General features: G+C 40.3%; 3 protein-coding genes across 4 annotated transcripts; 1 reads left to right on the forward strand and 2 right to left on the reverse strand.

Annotated features, from left to right (window-relative positions):
* Positions 1–1200: 1200 nt before the first annotated feature.
* On the reverse strand, positions 1201–5282 carry LOC149112568 (uncharacterized). The gene is made up of 2 exons (XM_089289342.1): positions 5243–5282; positions 1201–1848 (listed from the first exon to the last, which is right to left on the reverse strand). The coding sequence occupies exons 1-2, from the start codon at positions 5280–5282 to the stop codon at positions 1346–1348; spliced, it is 543 nt and encodes a 180-aa protein (XP_089145468.1). The 3' UTR covers positions 1201–1345.
* A 1052-nt stretch (positions 5283–6334) lies between these two features.
* Positions 6335–8316, forward strand: LOC149112569 (BTB/POZ domain-containing protein 6-like). The gene has a single exon (XM_089290484.1). The coding sequence runs from the start codon at positions 6498–6500 to the stop codon at positions 7824–7826; it is 1329 nt and encodes a 442-aa protein (XP_089146610.1). The 5' UTR covers positions 6335–6497; the 3' UTR covers positions 7827–8316.
* A 52-nt stretch (positions 8317–8368) lies between these two features.
* LOC110060261 (uncharacterized) lies at positions 8369–19686 on the reverse strand. Of its 2 annotated transcripts, XM_020767017.2 has the most exons (11): positions 19499–19686; positions 19288–19372; positions 18435–18500; positions 16744–16787; positions 16474–16525; positions 16024–16109; positions 15474–15517; positions 14116–14262; positions 12821–12871; positions 10033–10119; positions 8369–8805 (listed from the first exon to the last, which is right to left on the reverse strand). In XM_020767017.2, exons 1-11 carry the CDS (start codon positions 19605–19607, stop codon positions 8695–8697), a joined length of 882 nt encoding a protein of 293 aa, XP_020622676.2. In that variant the 5' UTR covers positions 19608–19686; the 3' UTR covers positions 8369–8694. The 2 variants fall into 2 exon arrangements, with proteins under 2 accessions (XP_020622676.2, XP_020622677.2); XM_020767018.2 differs by lacking the exon at positions 18435–18500 and having other exon boundaries at positions 19499–19684.
* Positions 19687–19753: the final 67 nt, after the last annotated feature.

A 19753-nucleotide genomic window follows, 5' to 3' on the forward strand; every position in this document is an offset into this window, starting at 1 on the left:
GGTGGTAGGGGTCTTATTCAATTAGAAGCCTCTTACAAAACAACCACGATAGGGCTCGATACGTACCTAAAGAACACTGATGATGCCCTAATCGAACTAGTGCAAGAACATGATGGCAGAAAGAAATTGTACTCTATACAAAGGCAAGCAGAACAATTCAAACAAGAACTAGACCTAACAATACCAGACAAACAAGCAGAAGAAATAACCATCAAATATGCAAAGAGAACCAAACAAATGGCACGAAATAAGACCTAAGAAAAATTAACAAAGCAGTGGGAGGACAAAGCCGTACATGGAAGATACCCAAAGAGAATAAAGGAAGCAGATGTTGACCACCACAAAACCAACCAGTGGCTCAAAAGCAGTGGACTGAAGGCAGAAACGGAAGGATTCATAATCGCAGCCCAAGACCAAAGCCTAGCTACCAGATCATATCACGCCAGCATCATCAAAGACGGTACTAGCCCCCTATGCAGGATGTGTAACAAATACGACGAAACAATCGACCATATCGTGTCTGGGTGTCCTGAACTTGCGAAAACAGAATATACCCACCGACACGATAAAGCAGCCGCGTATATACATTGGAAAGTCTGTCGCAACTATAATATAAAGACATCAGAAAAGTGGTATGACCATGAGCCGGAAACAGTTACAGAAAACGAGGATGTCACGATATTATGGGACATGCCAATACACACAGACAGGAAAATAACGGCCAACAGACCCGATATAGTGATTAAAGACCACAAAACGAAAACCTGTAAATTTATTGACATGGCAGTACCATCAGACAGAAACACATCCGTGAAAGTCAATGTGGGGCATGAGAACGGAAACGATACCAGTTATCATTGGAGCACTTGGAGCTATCAAAAAGGGACAGGAAACTTATCTTGGAAGAATTCTCGGCCAAATAAGCATTAGTGAACTACAAAAGATAACCTTGCCAGGTACAGCACACATTTTGAGGAGGATGCTATCAAGCTAAAAACTGGCTATCCTCTAGTGCCCCAGGACCATGGTTTGGTCTCGGCCCTAAGGAATCTAAGCAAACATTACGTGAGGACGATAATAATAATAATAATAATAATAATAATAATAATAATAATAATAATAATGATTTTTATTTAATAATAATAATAATGTTTATTAGTGGCTTATAAAAAAATGACAACTGTAAAAATTCTTAGGACAATATATATGTCAGGGAAATATAAACCATATACTAACTATATACTACACTAACTATATAATACACTGTAGCTATATGCAGGTCCACTTCTTGGCTCAGTGTTCGTGGCTTCGGCTAGAGTTCTCCAGAAATAGCATCTCAATTGCCTTAACGAATATTTGCATGTCCTTTTTCGATATCTAAATCAATGTCCGACAGTTCTAAGTGGACTCTCCTAGGAGCTCGCGATCCTCTGAAACAAAGTAATGCTGATCTCAGCAGCGCAAAAGATACTCTTGCCCTGATCCATGACATTGTAGTCGCATAACTTTCGCCCTTCTTTGTAGCAACTAACTCAGCAAGTCTACTATGGTATCGATTACATTCCACTGCCATTCCACCCGTCGTGCTTAAAACTAATGGCGTGAATGTAGCTTGCTCTACTTCTAACACACGGCTGGCATACTGGCGCTTCTTCTCTGTTTCGTGCTGCCTGAATATCTGGTCTGGATCCAAATCTCTATAGGAGTCTGCATTCGGATGGCATACTCTGACATCAAAAAAAGCCGACCTCTGCCTCTCCCAGAATCCCCTAGCAACTATATCCAGCCGCGCATCAGGGGCGGTGTTGGCTCCCCTATTCAACTCTTCTCCTGTGATGTCTTGCAAAACTGATAATTATAATAATAATAATAATAATAATAATAATAATAATAATAACAATAATATTAACAACTTTATTTTAAGTGTCAAATGTATTTACACTATTAAATATGCTAATTGGGGACACTGTATATAAATAAACAAATATTTGAAATTTAGCATAAACTATTAAGAGTCCCAACTGGTTGGAGGCTGACCAGTTGGCTATTTACCCAATGCGGTCGAGGAGTTGAACTCGGGGCTACCGAGAACAAATCCAGATAGTGGTAGGGTGGAGGATTTGAAACAGGGACCTCCAGATTTCAAATCCAGCGCCCTAAACCACTGGGCCACGCCACCTTCACATGCTCTGACGGTCTGGAAACAGTCAAACTGGTGCAAGGTTGTTACGATCAGGGAAAAGTAAGGGAAATTAGATTTTATTCAATGTCAGCGAAAAGTCAGGGAGTTTAGTATTACTTAGGGAACTTTCTTAATCCCTGTTCAAAGTCAGTGAAAAGTCAAATTATTTTATTACATGTTTTCGTATAGACAAGGCAATTTTGCTTTATAAATAATTCGAGCCATCCTTATTTTTGTTGATTCATTGACAGAATATAATCATCCTGCATGGTCAGTGAAAATTGCTTTAAAGTCAGTGAAAAGAAAAGGTTTTCTTTTGTTCCGGTGGGTGGCAACCATGTGGTGCTCGCTAGTAGAGTTCCTCTACTGTGGATCGATGCATATTTTAAGGATTGTCGTGTCGGCCAAGAAGCTCGAGGATATATACCCAAAAGAAAAAAAAGTGGATGGACAAGTTTGATTTGATACACAAAATTTTACAACTGTTTCATTCTGCCTCCTCCTTTAGCTGCCTTTTTTTTAGCTCGCTAATAAGTACTGCACTGTTTAAATTCGGTTTGGTACCGTTCTATAGACCTTCTAATAAAAGGAGCTTTGCTTTTTTGTAGCAATAAGGTCATCTACGATTCTAGTAAGCGCACTCTATTGCCAAAAAAAGCCCGTTTATAATTCAATATTGTTTTGCCGATATTAGCATTGCGAGCACGGGACTTTGATAAGTTTAGATTAACTTTCAAACCCCAGAGCAGAGTCAAAAGGACTCATCTTTTGAAACATTTGGTCATGTGATTAACCCATTGATTCCCGGAGCTTTTAGCCTAAAACGCATTCTTTTGGACATTTTAGACATTTTCAGCACGGAAATACCTACTGTAACGGGTGGTTTTGTCATGTGACTTGTCAAGCAAGTTTATATAGAGTGAAAAACCGTCCACTTCAATGCTGGATTATCCTGAACCGTTATCAATGAGCAGAGACGACGTAGCATTTTGAAACATGGCGGGCTCATCGTTAAGCCAAGCGGCACACCTCTACTCGTATTTTCCAAAATGTCTTTTGCGCTGTTTGTTTGTACAAACAAACTTCTTTTCGACGTCTACAGTGTTCAATATGTTCGTAATAGACTTATGACAACTGATGCAGTATGAGGCAGTTGTTAAGATGATCCTGCTTCATGGTGCCTTTGAGGCAGGTTTTTAGTCTTCGTAGCGCAGAAAATGGGCGCTCGGAAGTCACTGAAAGGTAATGTCAAATACAATTTAACAGTTTGTGGACATCTCCTAATAGTGGTTTGGTGACAGGAGTTTTGTTGAGGGCTTCGCAAACGGCTCTTATATTTGCAACCTGACGTACTTTGTGCAGATCAAGAAACGAAATATTTTGTCAAACCAAATTTATGCTGCGTTAGCGATATTTTCGGCACCGAAACGTGGGGACAAATTTTAGTTTGGGGGGCTCCTTGCTCCCCTCGCCGCTTATGATGAGTCAGAGGGTTCTATGAGCACTGAGTCAATCAGTGCATTATTCCAGTTGGCGTCCATATGCGGCAAAATGTTAACCTGCAGTGCAGGCGTAATAGGAAATTATTGGCGCGCGAGTGCATATTTTCGTATTAGTATCACCCAACTAGTGGACTAATGTAAAACCTGCATTTTAATTGGCTACGCTACTAGAGGACTATTAGTAATAGTCCTCGAGTAGCGAAATTGGCGCAATCGAGCGTGACGCTTTCTTTCGTTTTATTCCCAAATAAATATTTCTTCAACTTGCATTTGCTAACTTTATTACTGCCTTTTCTGTCCAACTAGTCGGGTGATACGGGCTACGGGTCTAATGGTTAATTAGGCCGCCATCTTGGATTAGGTAGTTTTGGAAGGTTCGGCTGTAGAAAAGATGGCGGCATCGAAAACCTGGGGTACTTTCATTATGCCAGAGCGACCGGTCAGAGACTACTGGGCTGCCCGACGAAAAAGGGAACGAAATTTTCCGATCAAACCAGGCCAACCAAGAGGAATGGTTCTTACCATTTTTTATTCCTTTTCCGAATCTCCTACATAAGTGAAATCTACTGAAGAGAAGTAGAGCAATGAACCGGTTTGTCAAAATGGAACGGCAAATTTCGGTTGGACCAGTCCGAAGTGGATCACTTCTAGAGGTGTGTTTGTTTGTTTGTTTAGTTCAGGTAATCTGTCGACTAGATAGCCAAAAGGCAAGTTCCAGATGTTTACACTATTTTCCGGCCGCCATATTGGTGTACCACGGGGGTTGGTACATTTCGCTGACCACTAGTCCATGGACTACTTGAATGGACCACCCATGGATTACCCTAAATGGACCACCCTGAAATTTGTGGTAAACATAAATTTAACGAAGCTAGAACCCGAACAAAAAATCGATCGATCGACAAACACAATTACGGAACACCGTTCCACTAACTATGAACAGATTTAATACCCAACTGGACCTTTGTCACAAAATACTTCAACCGAAATAAAGGAAATGAGTTGCTTTTCTCGTTCCTTGTCATGGCGTAAAGAACTGGCTCACAAGTCAGAGATGAATGCGATTATATATGCAAAATTTCCACTTACCATCATGGCTAGCGTGCTTTCCATATTGTGAGCGACCGTAAGTGAGTACTGCGCCTGCTAGCTACACTCTTTTGCAAGATGGCGTCGTATAGGGTTATGTGAATGTCGTGTCTTATCAGGAAGGTAACAAAAGGAAATTTCGCTCGAATCCAATATTCTGTGACAAAGGTCCAGGACCGTCTAGATGTTAAGGTAGGAAAAGTTTTAGGATTAAATCGCAGCTGTTCTGATCGATCGCATCTCTTGTTCGGGATCGTTAAATCTGTTACATCGCAAGTGTTCCGTAATTGTGTTGTCGATCGATCGCATTTTTTGTTCGGGTTCTAGCATCGTTAAATTTATGTTTGCCACAAATTTCAGGGTGGTCCATTTAGGGTAGTCCATGGGTAGTCCACGGGTAGTCAATTCAAGAAGTCCATGGACCAAGTCCATCGGGGTAGTCCATGGACTAGGGGTCAGCGAAATGTACCGAACCGTACCACGGAGGTACACGAACATGGAGGCTCCATACTGGGCTCTGTGAATTTGCGCAAAATATTTCGACTAATATCTGAAGTTGGGGAAAGCGGAGAGACCTAACACTTGAAGAGGTGTCTTCTTTACTTATCTACTATTACATTACAGTTTCTTGACTTCATCCACTGAATAGTTTTTGATTTACTTTTTCGTAGCGTGACAGTGAAAGCGATCTATCCGGGTTTAGGTTAGACTACGAGTAGTCCCTCTTTCGCTTAGTCCGTATTGCGTGACGCGAGAGTCACGCGGCCATTTTTTTCTCGCGGTTTTCTTTCGCGTCACGCACGACGGCCTAAGCGAAAGAGGGACTACTCGTAGTCTATGTTTAGGTTTCTTTTTGGCATCTTAGGTAAAGTCAAGTTGATTTGCGTGTACCTTGACGAAAACAAGGACAACCAAGGGTATGTTTTGCGGTTTTCCAATGCAGGATTTTGGGCGAGATTGTTGTATACGACGGACGTGAGACTGCAGGTTTCTGCGTGACACATAACAGATCATGTTGTTGTGTGACAAGCGGTAACACCATCGGCCACTTGTCCAGCGATAACACTTCCTCTTATGGCTGGTTTGCAGTGTCACGCCATCAGAAATAAAAATCATTACCATTCAATGCTGGGATATGAAAGATAATTGATATATAAACAACCTCGCCAAGATTTAGGTCTGTGCGGTTTTTCATTCTCCCGTTATTCGGAGAAGTGTTTCAGTCAAATTTATAGAGCTTTGTATGGAGTCGCCATGTTTGTGTCCCTCCGAGGGGCACAACAGAAACACCTGTCATCGAGTTTTGCCATTGAAACGAAAAGTTGTTACTCTAGAGCTCCGACACATTGAAATTAACACTTCTTATAGAGCAACAACTGTTTAGTTGGCAAAAACTTGAGCAATAACTCATCTTTTTGACCTACTCGAGAACCTTATCGGGCCGCCATTTTAATGTCACGCAACGCAGAAACTTGGAAATTCAAACGTGCCCTTATTTCAAAATGAGGAACCCTGTCGAGCTTAAACGCTGCAAAACGTCAAGTTTTTAGAGGGCCTTACGTCTGATGAAACTAAAACTTCAGAGGGATTGGTAATTTCTTATTTTGGAAAATGATGACGTCACATGAAAAGCGGCAATTCTTATTCCTGTTTCGCTCTTAACAAGAGGAGAGCTCCAAACATTGCTGTATCGAATACAACTGCAAAGATCAATAGAAACAACGATGGCTGTTGTTGAAGAGAACTGGCAGACGAAACGATCAACTATTGTGGAGAGGACCACGTTTATTTTCAACAACGAGTTATTGAGTGATATGAAATTTGTTGTTCCAGTGTCGACTGACGAAAGTGAAAGTAAGAAGGTGATCCCAGCTCACAAGTTTGTGCTTGCAATCAGCAGTCCTGTGTTCTATGCCATGTTCTATGGTCAAATGGCGGAGACTACTGACTTTATTGAACTACCTGACTGTGACTACGAGGGTCTGTTGGAGTTGTTTCGTTTCACGTACACCGACGAAGCGAATTTGAGCGGAAGTAATGTGATGCAAGTGTTGTACTTAGCGAACAAATATATGGTGCCTTCACTCGCTGAGAAATGTACCGACTATCTACGCGACAATTTGAAAGCATCCAACGTGTTTTGCATTCTGCCACACGCTCAGAAATTTGAAGATAAAGATTTGGAAGATCGATGCTGGGAAGTGATCGAGAAGCAGACAGAAGAAGCTGTGACGTCAGATGAATTTGTCACAGTTGAACGATCTGTAGTCGAGTTTGTTGTGAAGAGGGAAACGCTGAACGTGAAGGAAGTGGAACTGTTTAAAGCTGTTGATCGCTGGGCCACAAAAGAAAGTGAGAGGCAAGGGACAAGTCGTGATGGAGACGAAAAGAGACGAATTCTTGGAGAAGAGATCGTAAAAGCGATACGATTCCCACTGATGTCGGAAAAGGAGTTTGTCTCTTTTGTCTTTGATTCTCACGTTCTTACTTTTAAAGAGGTTGGCGATATGATGAAACACTACAATGATGTTTTAACATCTTCTTTACCGTTCTCACAAGCTCCAAGGTCTGGATTCGCTAAAGATCGGTGCCCCAGATTTGGAAACGTGACGTTTGTTCAGCCAGGCGTGAGTAACTATTGGAACTACTCCGGTAATCCTGATGCTGTTAATTTCACTGTCGACAAGCCCATCAGCTTATATGGAGTTCAACATTTTGGCTCTGAAGGTGGAGAGTACACAGTTACCACAGAAGTGAAAGACACCACTGATGGATCCTCCCTGGTAAGACAATCTGGAGTCTACTTCTCTGTTAAGGACGAAACCGATTCGTATTACGGCTTTGATGTACAGTTTGACCGTCCAGTTTGTTTAGAGAAAAGTAAGCTGTACAAGTTAGTGTCGCTTATAAGCGGTCCTTTGTCGTGGTATGTAGAAGGGGGAGAAACATCTGTTGAGTCTCAAGGTGTACGATTCACTTTCTATCCTTCAGACGGTAACACTAACGGGACTACTGATAAAAGAGGCCAGTTTCCTGCTCTTTTGATAGGATAAAGCTTTCTTTTATAGGTCTTAGAATGTCGCCCGGTCTACAAGGACTGAGTTGCATACACAGTGTTTTACGTTCAAGAGTTAAATATTGGAATACTGCTTTAAGTAGGAACTTCGTTCAAACGGTGCGTCTTGTTCTCAATCCTGATTTATTCACAATTTCGTTACTTAATACAGGTACATGTATGTGCACTGAAAGTAAGCACACGATCTAAAAAGATGACTGTGACAGCAAGTGATGTAGTTTGAAAAACATAAACATAGTCATAACTGTATTTCAGTCAGAAGTTTGGTGTAGGAAGCGTGAAGGGCTTTCGGAAATACCTTTACAACACACAAATGCTATCCTAATGGAGCTATGAATCTACCGCCCGCATAGTTTTTGTTGTAATTTAGAAAAGTGTATGGGATATGTCGCATTCTTTTTTATAACAGACATAACAATCTTGTAGGTGAGGGAAGTCATAGAATAAATAAACTAACGTAATGAACACTCACTTGTATGTTGATTAGAACAGAAGGCTCACATCAACCACTTCAACCACTTTCTTTATTTCTTTCTTTATTTTGGTTTGTGTGGCAAATCAAAAAAAAAAACAAAAAAAAAACTAAAAATAACTCATTGACGATACTGGCTGATCCTTCTAGTCTTAAATTGGTTGGATACAAAAGCATTAGTGTGACAGCAGTAAACTAAGCTATTCATCTTGTGTCGGAAGTGTGAAGGGGTCCTGGAAAAGGAACGATCATCAAAAAGCTGCACTTTTGGCCGGTTTAGTTCACGACTTTCGGTTATAAAAGTGGTCGATCGAGTACGTCTTCTTCCCATGAATTTCGCGCATAAATACTAAAATCTGCTGCAATGAAGTATTCATGACCTTGCTGACTGTAGTAAGTTTCTTTCCAAGTCAGTCCAAATGTCCTTTCCAGTTTCCAAACAGTTTATCAGCATTTCAACTTTTTTCGGGTCTAAATTTCCCGCCTGGAATAAAGAGACTTAAAGTTAGCGAGACATGGTACTCACAGTAGCTTGCGTACAGAAGTTCAAATCTTTGTGCTGCAAGATCCGACCTGTAGAACAGGAAGGACTGTAGTGCAGTTCCTGAACTCTCCTTTCTCTGCCCTATATAGAGGGGGGCGTTGGGATTTGCGGTTTCGCGGATTTGGCCAATTTTTGGTTCGGTTTTTCGGTTTTCGGGCTAAAAAACTGCGGTTTTTCGGTTTTGGTGTCCTGTGCGGTTTGCGGGTTTTCTCCAATTTAGTCTTTGGTTTTCGGTTTTTGTCAACAATGATGGCGGTTTTTCGGATTTTTCTGCCCAATGCATTTTACGTTTTCTCTGGTTTTGCCAAGGAAGTTGCACCCCGCAGTCGGGCTAAAACTGTAATTCCAAGGGACCACTTACAGTTAGAGGAATGCATGACAAGCCTAGTCTCGGCTTTAACAGCCGTTATTTGGGTAGTAACGGCTTCCAAGCAGACTATGAAAAGCTAAAGATAACATTAAAACAAAAGAATATTTCTAAAATATCACGCGGCTGGGATAATATCTTGGACCATCGAGTTTCTATAGCTCAATTGCGAATTATCTCCCCGTTTTGTCGCAGAAATAACATTGCGCTCACTCGCTTCGTTCACGTGGAATAAAAGCAAAGGAGAAACTGGTTGGTTGTAAAATAAAGTAGTTTGGTTATAAAATGGGGCTGCCATTGTGCCTACACAAATGAAAATTCTGACAATGCCAATCAAAAAGTAACTTGAGAATGTGGAGTTTCTTTGAAACAAAAATCACCCAAAAACATTTTATCGTGGGATTTGTTTTTAGCTTCACATTGCTATAGGTCTGTGGAGCCGATTTAGACCACGATGTGTTCTGCACTAACGAGGGAATACGCAGAGTATATCGGAAAGTAAAACAAGGAGTTAGATGTACAAAAATTGAATAACAGAAAGAGAAATTCTGAAGACTACCAAAGCTTTGTTAGTGAGGGCTTTTATTTCGGTTTTCGGTTTTGGACCAAATTTCTTGCGGTTTTGCGGTTTTCGACCACTTTTTACGCGGTTTTTCGGTTTCTAATAAGCCCCTGCGCCCCCCTCTATATAGTGTTGAGCCTGGGTTCAACCCCTACAAATAGCTTGCAACCAAGGCTACAACCAAAGCAAAAAAAAAGCAAAAAAACAAAAACAAAAAAGAAACAAGTGAGGTACACACCTGTCGAAGGCGATCTAGGTCGTCACCAAAATTAGACGTTATCATCTCCATGTAAAAGCCACGGAAAGAATTCGTATTATCTTCTGCCTGTATAAGGAAGGGAGGCTTTAGAAGCAATTGGAAGACCTAAAGTTTTAGTTTTCAGACAAAAGCAAATGGCACAGCCTGTACACCGCAGAAATAGCAAAAGGGAAGAAATGAAGAACTTGGATGATTCATAAAACTTAGACTTAAAATGATAAACAAAGTTGTTGAACACTGCCATTTCTACGGTGGCCCACATCTGCAAACACAACAAACAGAAATTGTAACTTAAAAAACCTTACATTGTAACTAAATACACATGAAGTCTTGGCAGCTACGGCTACTAAAGAGACTAAGGAACTTGAGGGACTTCATGCATATCCATAACCCCTTGTGTTTAGAAATGCAAATGTCACATCTTTTTTGAACTCATCATATGGTTGATTGACCACTGGTAGCATCAACTCACATGCACATGCACAAAGGCATGACAAAAAAAAAAAGAATATCACTAAAAGTTATTCCAACTGCCTTCTCTTCAACATCCTTGTAACATCCATTGATTAATGCGAAGGGATCTTCTTCTTTCCTCTTCTACCCCTTCTTCTTCGAGCCACTTGATCGAAAATGAGTAGACCTCTTGCAGCATAGCTTTTGAATCTCAAGCATTTTGTTGCGCCTTTATCCGTTTCATTCCCACCAATGTCATTTTCTACCTTTTGTCCACAAGCATGACAAAATTTAGAGCAGTGTTTTAAAACAGCTCCACAGTTAGCACAAAACATTTCGCGAAAGCAAAAATGGTGACGAAAAATAGCGGGAGTTTGTAAGGCGCATAACGTATCAGCGGTTGAGTAAGAATGGGTTTATGCGTTGTATAGCAGCCCATCAATTCTCTCAATTTTTGTGTTGCGTTTCGATAATTTTGTGTTGTGCTTCGATAATTTTTTGTTGTGTTTCGATAATTTTGTGCTGTGTTTCGATAATTTTGTGTTGTGTTTCACAAATATTGACTTGTGTTTCAAAAATACTGTGTTGTGTTTCAAGAATTGTTTGTTGTGTTTGCAGATATGGGCCACCGTACATTTCTAAAGACACTGACTTACTACATTCTGTGACATGCACACAGCCTGAGCTCATGACAGACTCATTGTTCCGTCATACCAATAGTTGAACTGGTAAAACTAGTCAGAAGAAAGTGCTCTCTAAGTAAGTCTAGCGCCGGACAGTAACAACATATAAGATAATGTAAGTGACTGATCACGTATTTTAAAGGGCCTCAGTCACGGTATTTTGAGTTATTTTGGCCACATACAAAATTACCTTTAAATGGTAGGAAACCTGAAAATAACAGTTTAATAAGATACAAAAACACCAAAGAGATGATGATAAACCATAAAGGAGCAAGGATGGTTAAGGATGGAGAAGATTGACACGGATTACAAACGACGAATTTGAAAAATTGAGGATAAACTTTTCAATAATTATGCGCAAACCGTGACTGAACTCCTTTAACTGCAGGGTAGACATTAAAGACGTTAGAGATCGTCTCAGCTACGTATGTAACTTAAGGAAGTTGCGAAGAAAAGGAAAAAAAAGAAAAGAAAAGGAAATTAGGCTTGAACGGGAAACGAAACCTTATCCTCTGCGATACCGGTGCAGTGCTCTACCAACTGAGCTATCAAGATAACTGGGAGCTGGTTAAGCACGTTGTGAGTCCAAATAAAATAAAAATTCGTTGCCATTTATGACGCAGTTTAACACTTTTTTCAAAAGTACCAATTAAATATATACTTTCGCCTGGCCAGCGGCTCTACACCTAGCGGCGTGGGGGGAGGGAGGGGGGGGGGGGGGTTTCCTCCGTAAAGGGCGGGCTGGGGACATGGCCCAGGCACTGGTTTATCTGCTGGTGCTTTGCTGGCGGCCAAATGTCAAAAGCAGGAAGAAGGGGAGGGTGTCTTTTACTGACACCTTCACCTATCCAGACTTCAGGTTTTTAGTGCCAAATAACCTTGATATTGACTGTGTTGCTGGGCACTTTCCTCAGTTGTTGAACCTTGTTTGAGGGTTCTGTGTTGACATGGCACCCTGCTGGACAGGCCCAAGTCACGTGCATACGTGACTGGGCCAATCTCCTAGCCAGGGGTGGGGTGGGGAGGAGGTAGTGGTCAGAGCACTTCTGGACCCTGGGACTGTCTTTGAGCTGTCTGCGGGCATGTTTTTGTGAATACGGTCAGATATAATATACTGTGAGGATTAATCTATTGGGAAAATATTTTTGTAACTGAGAGCTACGTACACTTGTAGCAAATCTTTTACGTCAAAATGAGAAGTTCCTAAAGAAAATGTTGCGCTGCGCCGGAGGGCAAGAGCAACCAACACCTACACAGTTAGATAGTTCATTATCAACTTACTACGGCAGTTAACTACCATAGTGAATGAACCACCATTTAGAGCATTAGATTGAAGTCGGAGCAAAATGGAGGTTAGTGAGTTGTGTGTGTTTATTTAGTGGTGTTCTGAGGTAAGGAAGCGTGTTAACGGCGAAGGCTAGAAATTTTTTGCCACTATGCATGTTCAGTTGTTATATCGTCATTATACTTCTTAAAATTGTGTAATATTTTCCCGCACGTGTGAATGCTTTTCACTAGCGATGATATTCTGTAAGAGGAAGCTACTTCAGACCGAGCTTCTCAAAATTTTCTTAATGCAACGTTAGTCTTGGTTTGGAGCGTGTCATCCAAATTAAACTTCTTTTACTGACCTTACTTTCGTTTTCTTTTTTATTTTCTGTTGTTTTCTTTGAGCCGCTTTCCTATCAAAAAGGAACAAGAAAAAAAGGATTACGTGTTAAGGAAAAGAACATTTTCCAGGGTTTACATAAAAAGTTGGGAAGCAAACTCTGTGGCTTTTTTGACTTGGACAACAAAAAACTCTGTATTTTGTGGAAACTCACTCGCGGAAAGCGGTTTCCGATAAAGTCCCTGAACGAGGGTAAAAGATTTGCGTAAGAATAATATAGACTACGAGTAGTCCCTCTTTCGAATAGTCTGTCTGCGTGACGCGAAAGAAAACCGCGAGAAAAAAATGGCCGCGCGAATTCCTCCTCGCCCTCCAGGATTTCGCGCGGCCACTTTTTTCTCGCGGTTTTCTTTCGCGTCACGCACGACGGACTAAGCGAAAGAGGGACTACTCGTAGTCTAGAATGATGAGACACGCGATTTTCTCGTTCGCGCGCAAACTTCACACATCGCACACAGCTCGCATAAATATCTCGAGACAAAATGCGCGGAAATGCCTGGCCCTGACAGCCAAAAATGTGATGCTGGGGAGAAAGGTTACTAAACTTCTTTCTCTAAAACCAAAATACGAAATTCGTGAGTTTTCTAGACTACAGTAAATGAGTATCCGCGCCTTGAGAACAATTTTCAAAATAATTAACTTCTCCACCTTATATCTCTCCTTCCTTTGATTATGACTTATTTCATTATTACGCCTCTGTTGACGTTTTTGATATTCAATAGTACTTGATAGGACTTAATATATGGCTTGTGTTTGTAGCTGATATAGCAGGCGTTCTGATTGACTAATTCTAGGGCATTATTCTCCCGTTATGCCCACGAACTGATTGAAGGCCTGCAAAAACCAAGCAAAAAGCTATGTAATAAACAACTTATTAACCTCGAACATTCTGTCTTTACGGGAAAATCTCAAACCTCAGCCACGCTATCGTTCGGTCAAAACGGCAAGGTCTCGGTTTGAGATTTCCCCTTAAAGTCCTCGCTCTCGGTTAATAAGTAGTTCTTAAAGGAGCTCAGTCACAGTTTGCGCATATTGAAAAGTTTACCCTCAATTTTTCAAATTCGTCGTTTGTAATCCGTGGAAATCTTGTCCCTCCTTAGCCATCCTTGTTCCTTTATGGTTTATAATTATCTCTTTGGTGTTTTTGGATCGTCCTAAATTATTATTTTCAGGTTTCTTAATGACCATTTAAAGATAATTTTGTTCGTGGCCAAAATAACTCAAAATACCGTGACTGAGCTCCTTTAATTCACATACCTTAGAGATATCTGGACTGTTTTTATCCATCTTGTCCAGTTCCTCCATTTTGCGACAAATCTGTTGGTTTATCTGCATAACCTGTCTCCAAAGACCAATCTCGATATACTGGTCTGGTGGAGGCAGGGAAGGTTTTGTTTTCACATCCTGTTCAGAAAGACAATACAGCCTGCTTATGAAATTTTACTATAATTATACTGTACCACATCAGTGGATATAGTGCTTTTCATGCATTCTGATTGGCTACGCAAACTCGGAATAGCGTGTGCTATCCACTTCCCAGCTCGCAAGAGTGAAATGCTTGTCTTTGTCAGGTTACCCTTAAACAATTTATCACATGTCAGTGCTATACAAGTAGTCTGCTCAGTGGAGAACTTAAGTGAGAATTAAGTGTACTGTTCAAGAGCCCCAGACAATGACGGACTGGCAAACACTAAGCCACTTAACTACTCAACCCCAAAACTCCCAGTGCAGGGTCCTGAATGCAGTATTTAAGATAAACCATTGTGCCTCTCAATAGCAGATGAACTAAGCAATTTTGTGGTTAACCACTTATAGAGGGTTACCCACAGGCTTGTCTATGACACGTAATAAGGTTAAAAGATAAGTATGACGTGTGAAAGCTAGAAACTTAAACAGCAAAACGTGATTTGTGAATAAAATCCATCATGAGCTATTCAGTAAATTATTGTTTGTGATGCATCAGTGTGGCGTGCATTAAAATTTGCGTGTGTGACAGGATCATGCCTGCTCCCCCCAATGGTCCTCCTTTTTGAAATATCTAGGCAGAGAAGTGTATGTTGCCAAGTAATTTCTCTGGTGAAAATATTGTGAGTTCAGGTATTTTTTGGAGAAGGAATATTTTGTCCAAAAGGGTTGCTATTCAAAATTCTTGTAATGGTGCTACAAAAAATCTAGCCTGCTACACAATATTTTTTTTAAACATACCCAAACTTAGTTCAGCTAGTAAGTAATACACTTATCAGGTGTACATTTCTGTCATTCATAATAGTAAGTAATACACTTATCAGCTGTACATTTCTGTCATTCATAATAGTAAGTAATACACTTATCAGCTGTACATTTCTGTCATTCATAATAGTAAGTAATACACTTATCAGCTGTACATTTCTGTCATTCATAATAGTAAGTAATACACTTATCAGCTGTACATTTCTGTCATTCATAATAGTAAGTAACACACTTATCAGGTGTACATTTCTGTCATTCATCACACTATGTGGTTTATTACAGTGTGCATGTGCACATGTATGATAACAACATGTGCAAGTGGGCATGTCAAGATTACAACACTCACAGATCTTTATAACTTTATAAACAATAATAAATGATTGAACCTTAAGGTAGACATCCATTGTGACATCCTTTGTGTACTTTCTTCCTGAAAATTAGACATTTTAAAAATTAAAAAATTAAAAAATTAAAAAGTGATTTAACCCAACTGGCATTTAAACAAAACACTTTTTTTCTTGTTTGTAGGGGGGGGGATAGGAGGTCTTAACTAATGGCATTCCTGAATTCCTGACTCTTTACCTCGGTTCCTACCACTGCCTTCATACCTCCCACCTCTTTTCATTCTTCCTATCGCAAAAGCTAACACATATTAATCTTGATGCTGCAAATTGTTTCCTTTTTCTCCCAGGTTTCCTTTCACCTTTGGAATCCTACTCCCTGGCCTCTCTTCTTCCCCCTCTCATAGAGTTCCTACCCCTTTACCCCTGTGTTCCTACCCCCTGTTCCCCTCCACTATCTTAGATACAGTATAAAGCGCACTCAAGAAAGAGCTCATCTTCATCATGATTCCAGCCCCACTCCACCCCACACCAGAAGCTGGAAGTCCCCACACACAGGGGTTTAAAAACACAACATGCTCATTACAAACTTTACCTTCATGTAGCTTTTTAAACAGTTGTGAAACTCTTTTTATTAGCCCCAGAAGCTGAAAAGACTTTTCGGACATTTCCTTTGCATATCTGTGAAACACAAGAAAATAAAAGGTTGGAATGCGGAGAGACAACAAGTAAAAGGAGATTCCATTTGAATTTATTGAACAGATTGGTTCTCCATTCAACAACCTATTTACATAAGTTACAAATAAATGAAAGCAATAATTGAGTGTGGCATCTAAAGAAGATGAAGAGAGTTGCTTTATGAAATGGAGTTCATACCCCATGCCTCTATAAATTTTGCTTGTTTAAAATTAATACATATGTGTGAAGCCATATATCTCCAGCTCCTAGGATTTATAATTGGGGGTAGAGAATTATTAATAATTAATTATGTAACTTGTAATTTGAAAACTGACTAATGAAAACAAAAGAAATATAATTAGGTAACCTCTGTTTCATTCCTGGGGGTAGGTTCTGGATTTCGTCTACAGGACTCCAATCTATTTAACAACAAATTGAAAATCAGAAAATTTAAATCAATACTATCAGTTTTTCGACTTTGAGGTGCGTGTTACTGTCTCTCTCTCTGTGTGTGTGTGTGTGTGTGAGAGAGGGCTGCTGCTGGTGGTAAATTAAATTCTTATCGTCAAACCAAAAAAGTGGGCAATCTGGACTACTGCATTTTAAAGTAAACAAATCTAGTCTTTTAGAGACTTACCATCATTAAGTGGTGCTAGTAACCCTGCTTTTGACTCGATTTTCCTATTTAAAAGAATAAAAAAAGTCAAACATATTCAAATATTGGACAGAATCCAAAATTAAAGAAGTTCTAACTAACAGATCAGTCCAAACGTTGCATATGTTGAGCTCTCAAGCAAGCAGTAACATTTTCTAGTATGATACTGCTAGGGGAGTAATTTGCATCTTTCAGAGTCCCTAAAATATTTCAGTTTACAATGACCAAAACTTTCCTATTGTGTTTTAACTTGTGCATGGTCAAGGCCAAAAAAGCAAATAAAGACCTATTTCATAGTTTATGTGCAGTTTCAGAAAATATCCATAATCTCCCCACAGAAGGGATTGGAATTTCCTGAGGTGTGGGGGTTCTGTAAGACCAAAAAATTTAAAGAACCGTATGAAGGAATTTCCAGAGGTGTGATGGGGAGGTATGGATATTTTCTGGAACCACACAACAGAAGGTTGACGTTTATGAAACCCAACAAAGTTCTTTGTTGTATGTTTCTGTTTGATTTTTCTGCCTTGACTGTGCACATTAAACACAAATTATAGCTGTTTACTACTGACTGAGGAACTAATCAACAGAATTGTTTTGATTACGTAATTCATGTATACTGTATGAGCGCAAAACAAAAGATGTGCTCTGTCATGGACCTTCTAACACAACTCTTGGCATCTTTGTTTCATGCTCCTTTGGTGTTTAGCAGGCTTCTTAACAATTCCCCTCTATTAACTATGACTATTCCAAAGAACTCTCTTCGGCTTTATGCCTATTCCTCTCTATTAACTGTGGACCAATGGTGTAGACCAGAGGAACATATCAGTCCTAATTTCTGAAGCGATAAAATTAATTATGACTGGTTTGAGGGAAACAGTTAATTTTGACTCCCTAGAATCCCAAATGTTTTCTGAGGGAGCCTACGGAAACATTGAGATTCCAGGGAATCTAAATTAACTGGTTTTCTGAGGGACATGATTCCTTTAATAAGTGACTGGTTATATATAGGACATATAAAAGTGCATTCATTCCAGAGGCTTTGACAACATGTTGATTGACTCTCCTTAGAACTCTTAGAAACTCTAAATAGAAACCTGTGAGAACTGCATACTGTTTCTTGTCTTGGTGATAGAAGAACTTTTTAACCCCTTTGGGACTATGACATGTCAACATCTGTCTATATGTATATCACAGTTTTACCCCAGGATTAGCCTATGAATACAGACAGATTTGGGTGGCATGAAACTGGCAAAAGCGGGTAGTCTGTCTATGTTTGCGGGCTATCCTGGAATTGAACCCAGGGTGATGACAGGAACACCATGGTTGGGGTGGAGCAATCTCATCCACAGGGGTCAGGTAGGAACCATGTGTTTTCAGTCAGTGATGGCTAAACATTCTGTATGCTCTGCCAAAATCAAAAGCTGGGAACAGAAAACCTAATTTCAGTTTGATTGTGCTCATGCATTCAGGTTAATAGTGGTTTCTGATCATGTACAAAGAGAGCAACTGTTATGATTAATGCTGTTTCTCCCCCTGGGGTGCTCCCATATGTAAAGGTTGGGGATGTACGTTGGAAAATTTGAAAAAAACCCGTAAAGGAGACCAATCTGGTGTGGCACCAGCTTTATTTGACCCCTAAAGGATACCACTTAAAACAGAATAGGCTCAATTACCAGCCAATGTTCAGGAAATTAGCCTGTGCTAGCAAACCAGACTCGAAAGGCCAGTAGAAATCCAACCTAAAAGAGGAAATATGTGCACCTTAAAAGATACTTAGACAGCTAAAATAGAGGTGCTTCATCATGAGCACCCTAAGCGAGACCAAAATCCTTGATTTTATACTCCTAAGCAAGACAACAAGCATCCCCAACCTTTTCATATGGGAGTTCCCCCCTTCAGGGGTTCTCCTTTCAATATTTTGCCCTGATATATTATTATTATTTTTTTTTTGCCCTGATATACCAATTCCTGTCGCTAACTGACAGAATTGAGGACTCTGGGAATGAGAATGAGCCTGGAGGAAAGCAGATGACCTATGCATAGGACACAAAGGAGATACTGGCAGTTGCCCATTAGCTGTAAATTACTCACTACATTATTAGGGGCCTGTTGACAAGGAGGGAGGGTTACCCTGGCAATTCAAGTGGGTTAACCCTGGTTGGAGGGCAAAAGATAGCCCAGGTTTACAAGCAAAATTTCACATGAAGGGTAACCCTACAACCTGGGACAACTCTATGCACGGTTACACCCAAAGGATCGAAACAATTGGAAAGTTAACCTGGCAGGTGGGTTGACCCTACCTTGAGTGTTTACAAGAGAAAAAGTTGACATGCCTGCCAGGGTAACCCTAGCATGCAGACAGGGTAACCCGCCTACCTGGGTAACCATAGCCACCTTGTTAAGACAACGAAGAAAAAAAGAGGAAATGTGTGAGTGCTAGGGTAACCTGCATGCTAGGGATAACCCTCTCTCCTTGTAAACAGGCCCTAAGTTAAAGGGTAAAGTCATTTAGGCTGAGTCACGTACCTTTTCTTTGCATTATATAGACCGCCTATTCCAAAGCAAGTACAAATGTTTTGAATCGCAGTTAAATCAACGCTACCAGAATTATCTGATTGGAATATAAACAACAATAACAAACCTAAGTTGAGTGCATTCTAAAGCATAAGCTTAATTTTGAAGCCACAAACAACTATGGATTAAGCCAAATTACTGGAGAATGTTTTGACCACAGCACCGTTTAAAATGTCCACGTCCTCTTTAGGATCCAACTCTTTTTGTTTTCGTTTTTTGTGTTTCTTCTCCTTATGAACTTCGCCTTCAGCTGACTTAACAGAGACCTCCATTTGATTTGAACGTTGCACGTGTGCTATATCAGCGCGTGCGTGAGTTTTCTGTCGCTGAAAATATCCCTGGGGTGGGGAGGGAGATATGGCTAAGGCGTTGAAAAACACATTACAACTTTCTTAAGAGATGCGTTTTTAATTGCATA

Source organism: Orbicella faveolata, unplaced genomic scaffold (assembly GCF_042242905.1).
Source record: "Orbicella faveolata isolate gen_17 unplaced genomic scaffold, um_ofav_v1 contig_2, whole genome shotgun sequence".
In the NCBI taxonomy this organism is placed as follows: domain Eukaryota; kingdom Metazoa; phylum Cnidaria; class Anthozoa; order Scleractinia; family Merulinidae; genus Orbicella; species Orbicella faveolata.

Coding starts and splice junctions, on each gene's coding strand:
- LOC149112568 (XM_089289342.1), bottom strand. CDS start 5,282: ATGGAGCCTCCATGTTCGTGTACCTCCGTGGTACGGTTCG. Junction 1,849..5,242: donor TACCTCCGTGGTACGGTTCG/GTACATTTCGCT, acceptor TATAATTATCAG/TTTTGCAAGACATCACAGGA.
- LOC149112569 (XM_089290484.1), top strand. CDS start 6,498: ATGGCTGTTGTTGAAGAGAACTGGCAGACGAAACGATCAACTATTGTG.
- LOC110060261 (XM_020767017.2), bottom strand. CDS start 19,607: ATGGAGGTCTCTGTTAAGTCAGCTGAAGGCGAAGTTCATAAGGAGAAG. Junction 18,501..19,287: donor CTATATAATGCAAAGAAAAG/GTACGTGACTCA, acceptor TTCCTCTTTTAG/GTTGGATTTCTACTGGCCTT. Junction 10,120..12,820: donor AAAAAGAAAACGAAAGTAAG/GTCAGTAAAAGA, acceptor TTCCTTATACAG/GCAGAAGATAATACGAATTC.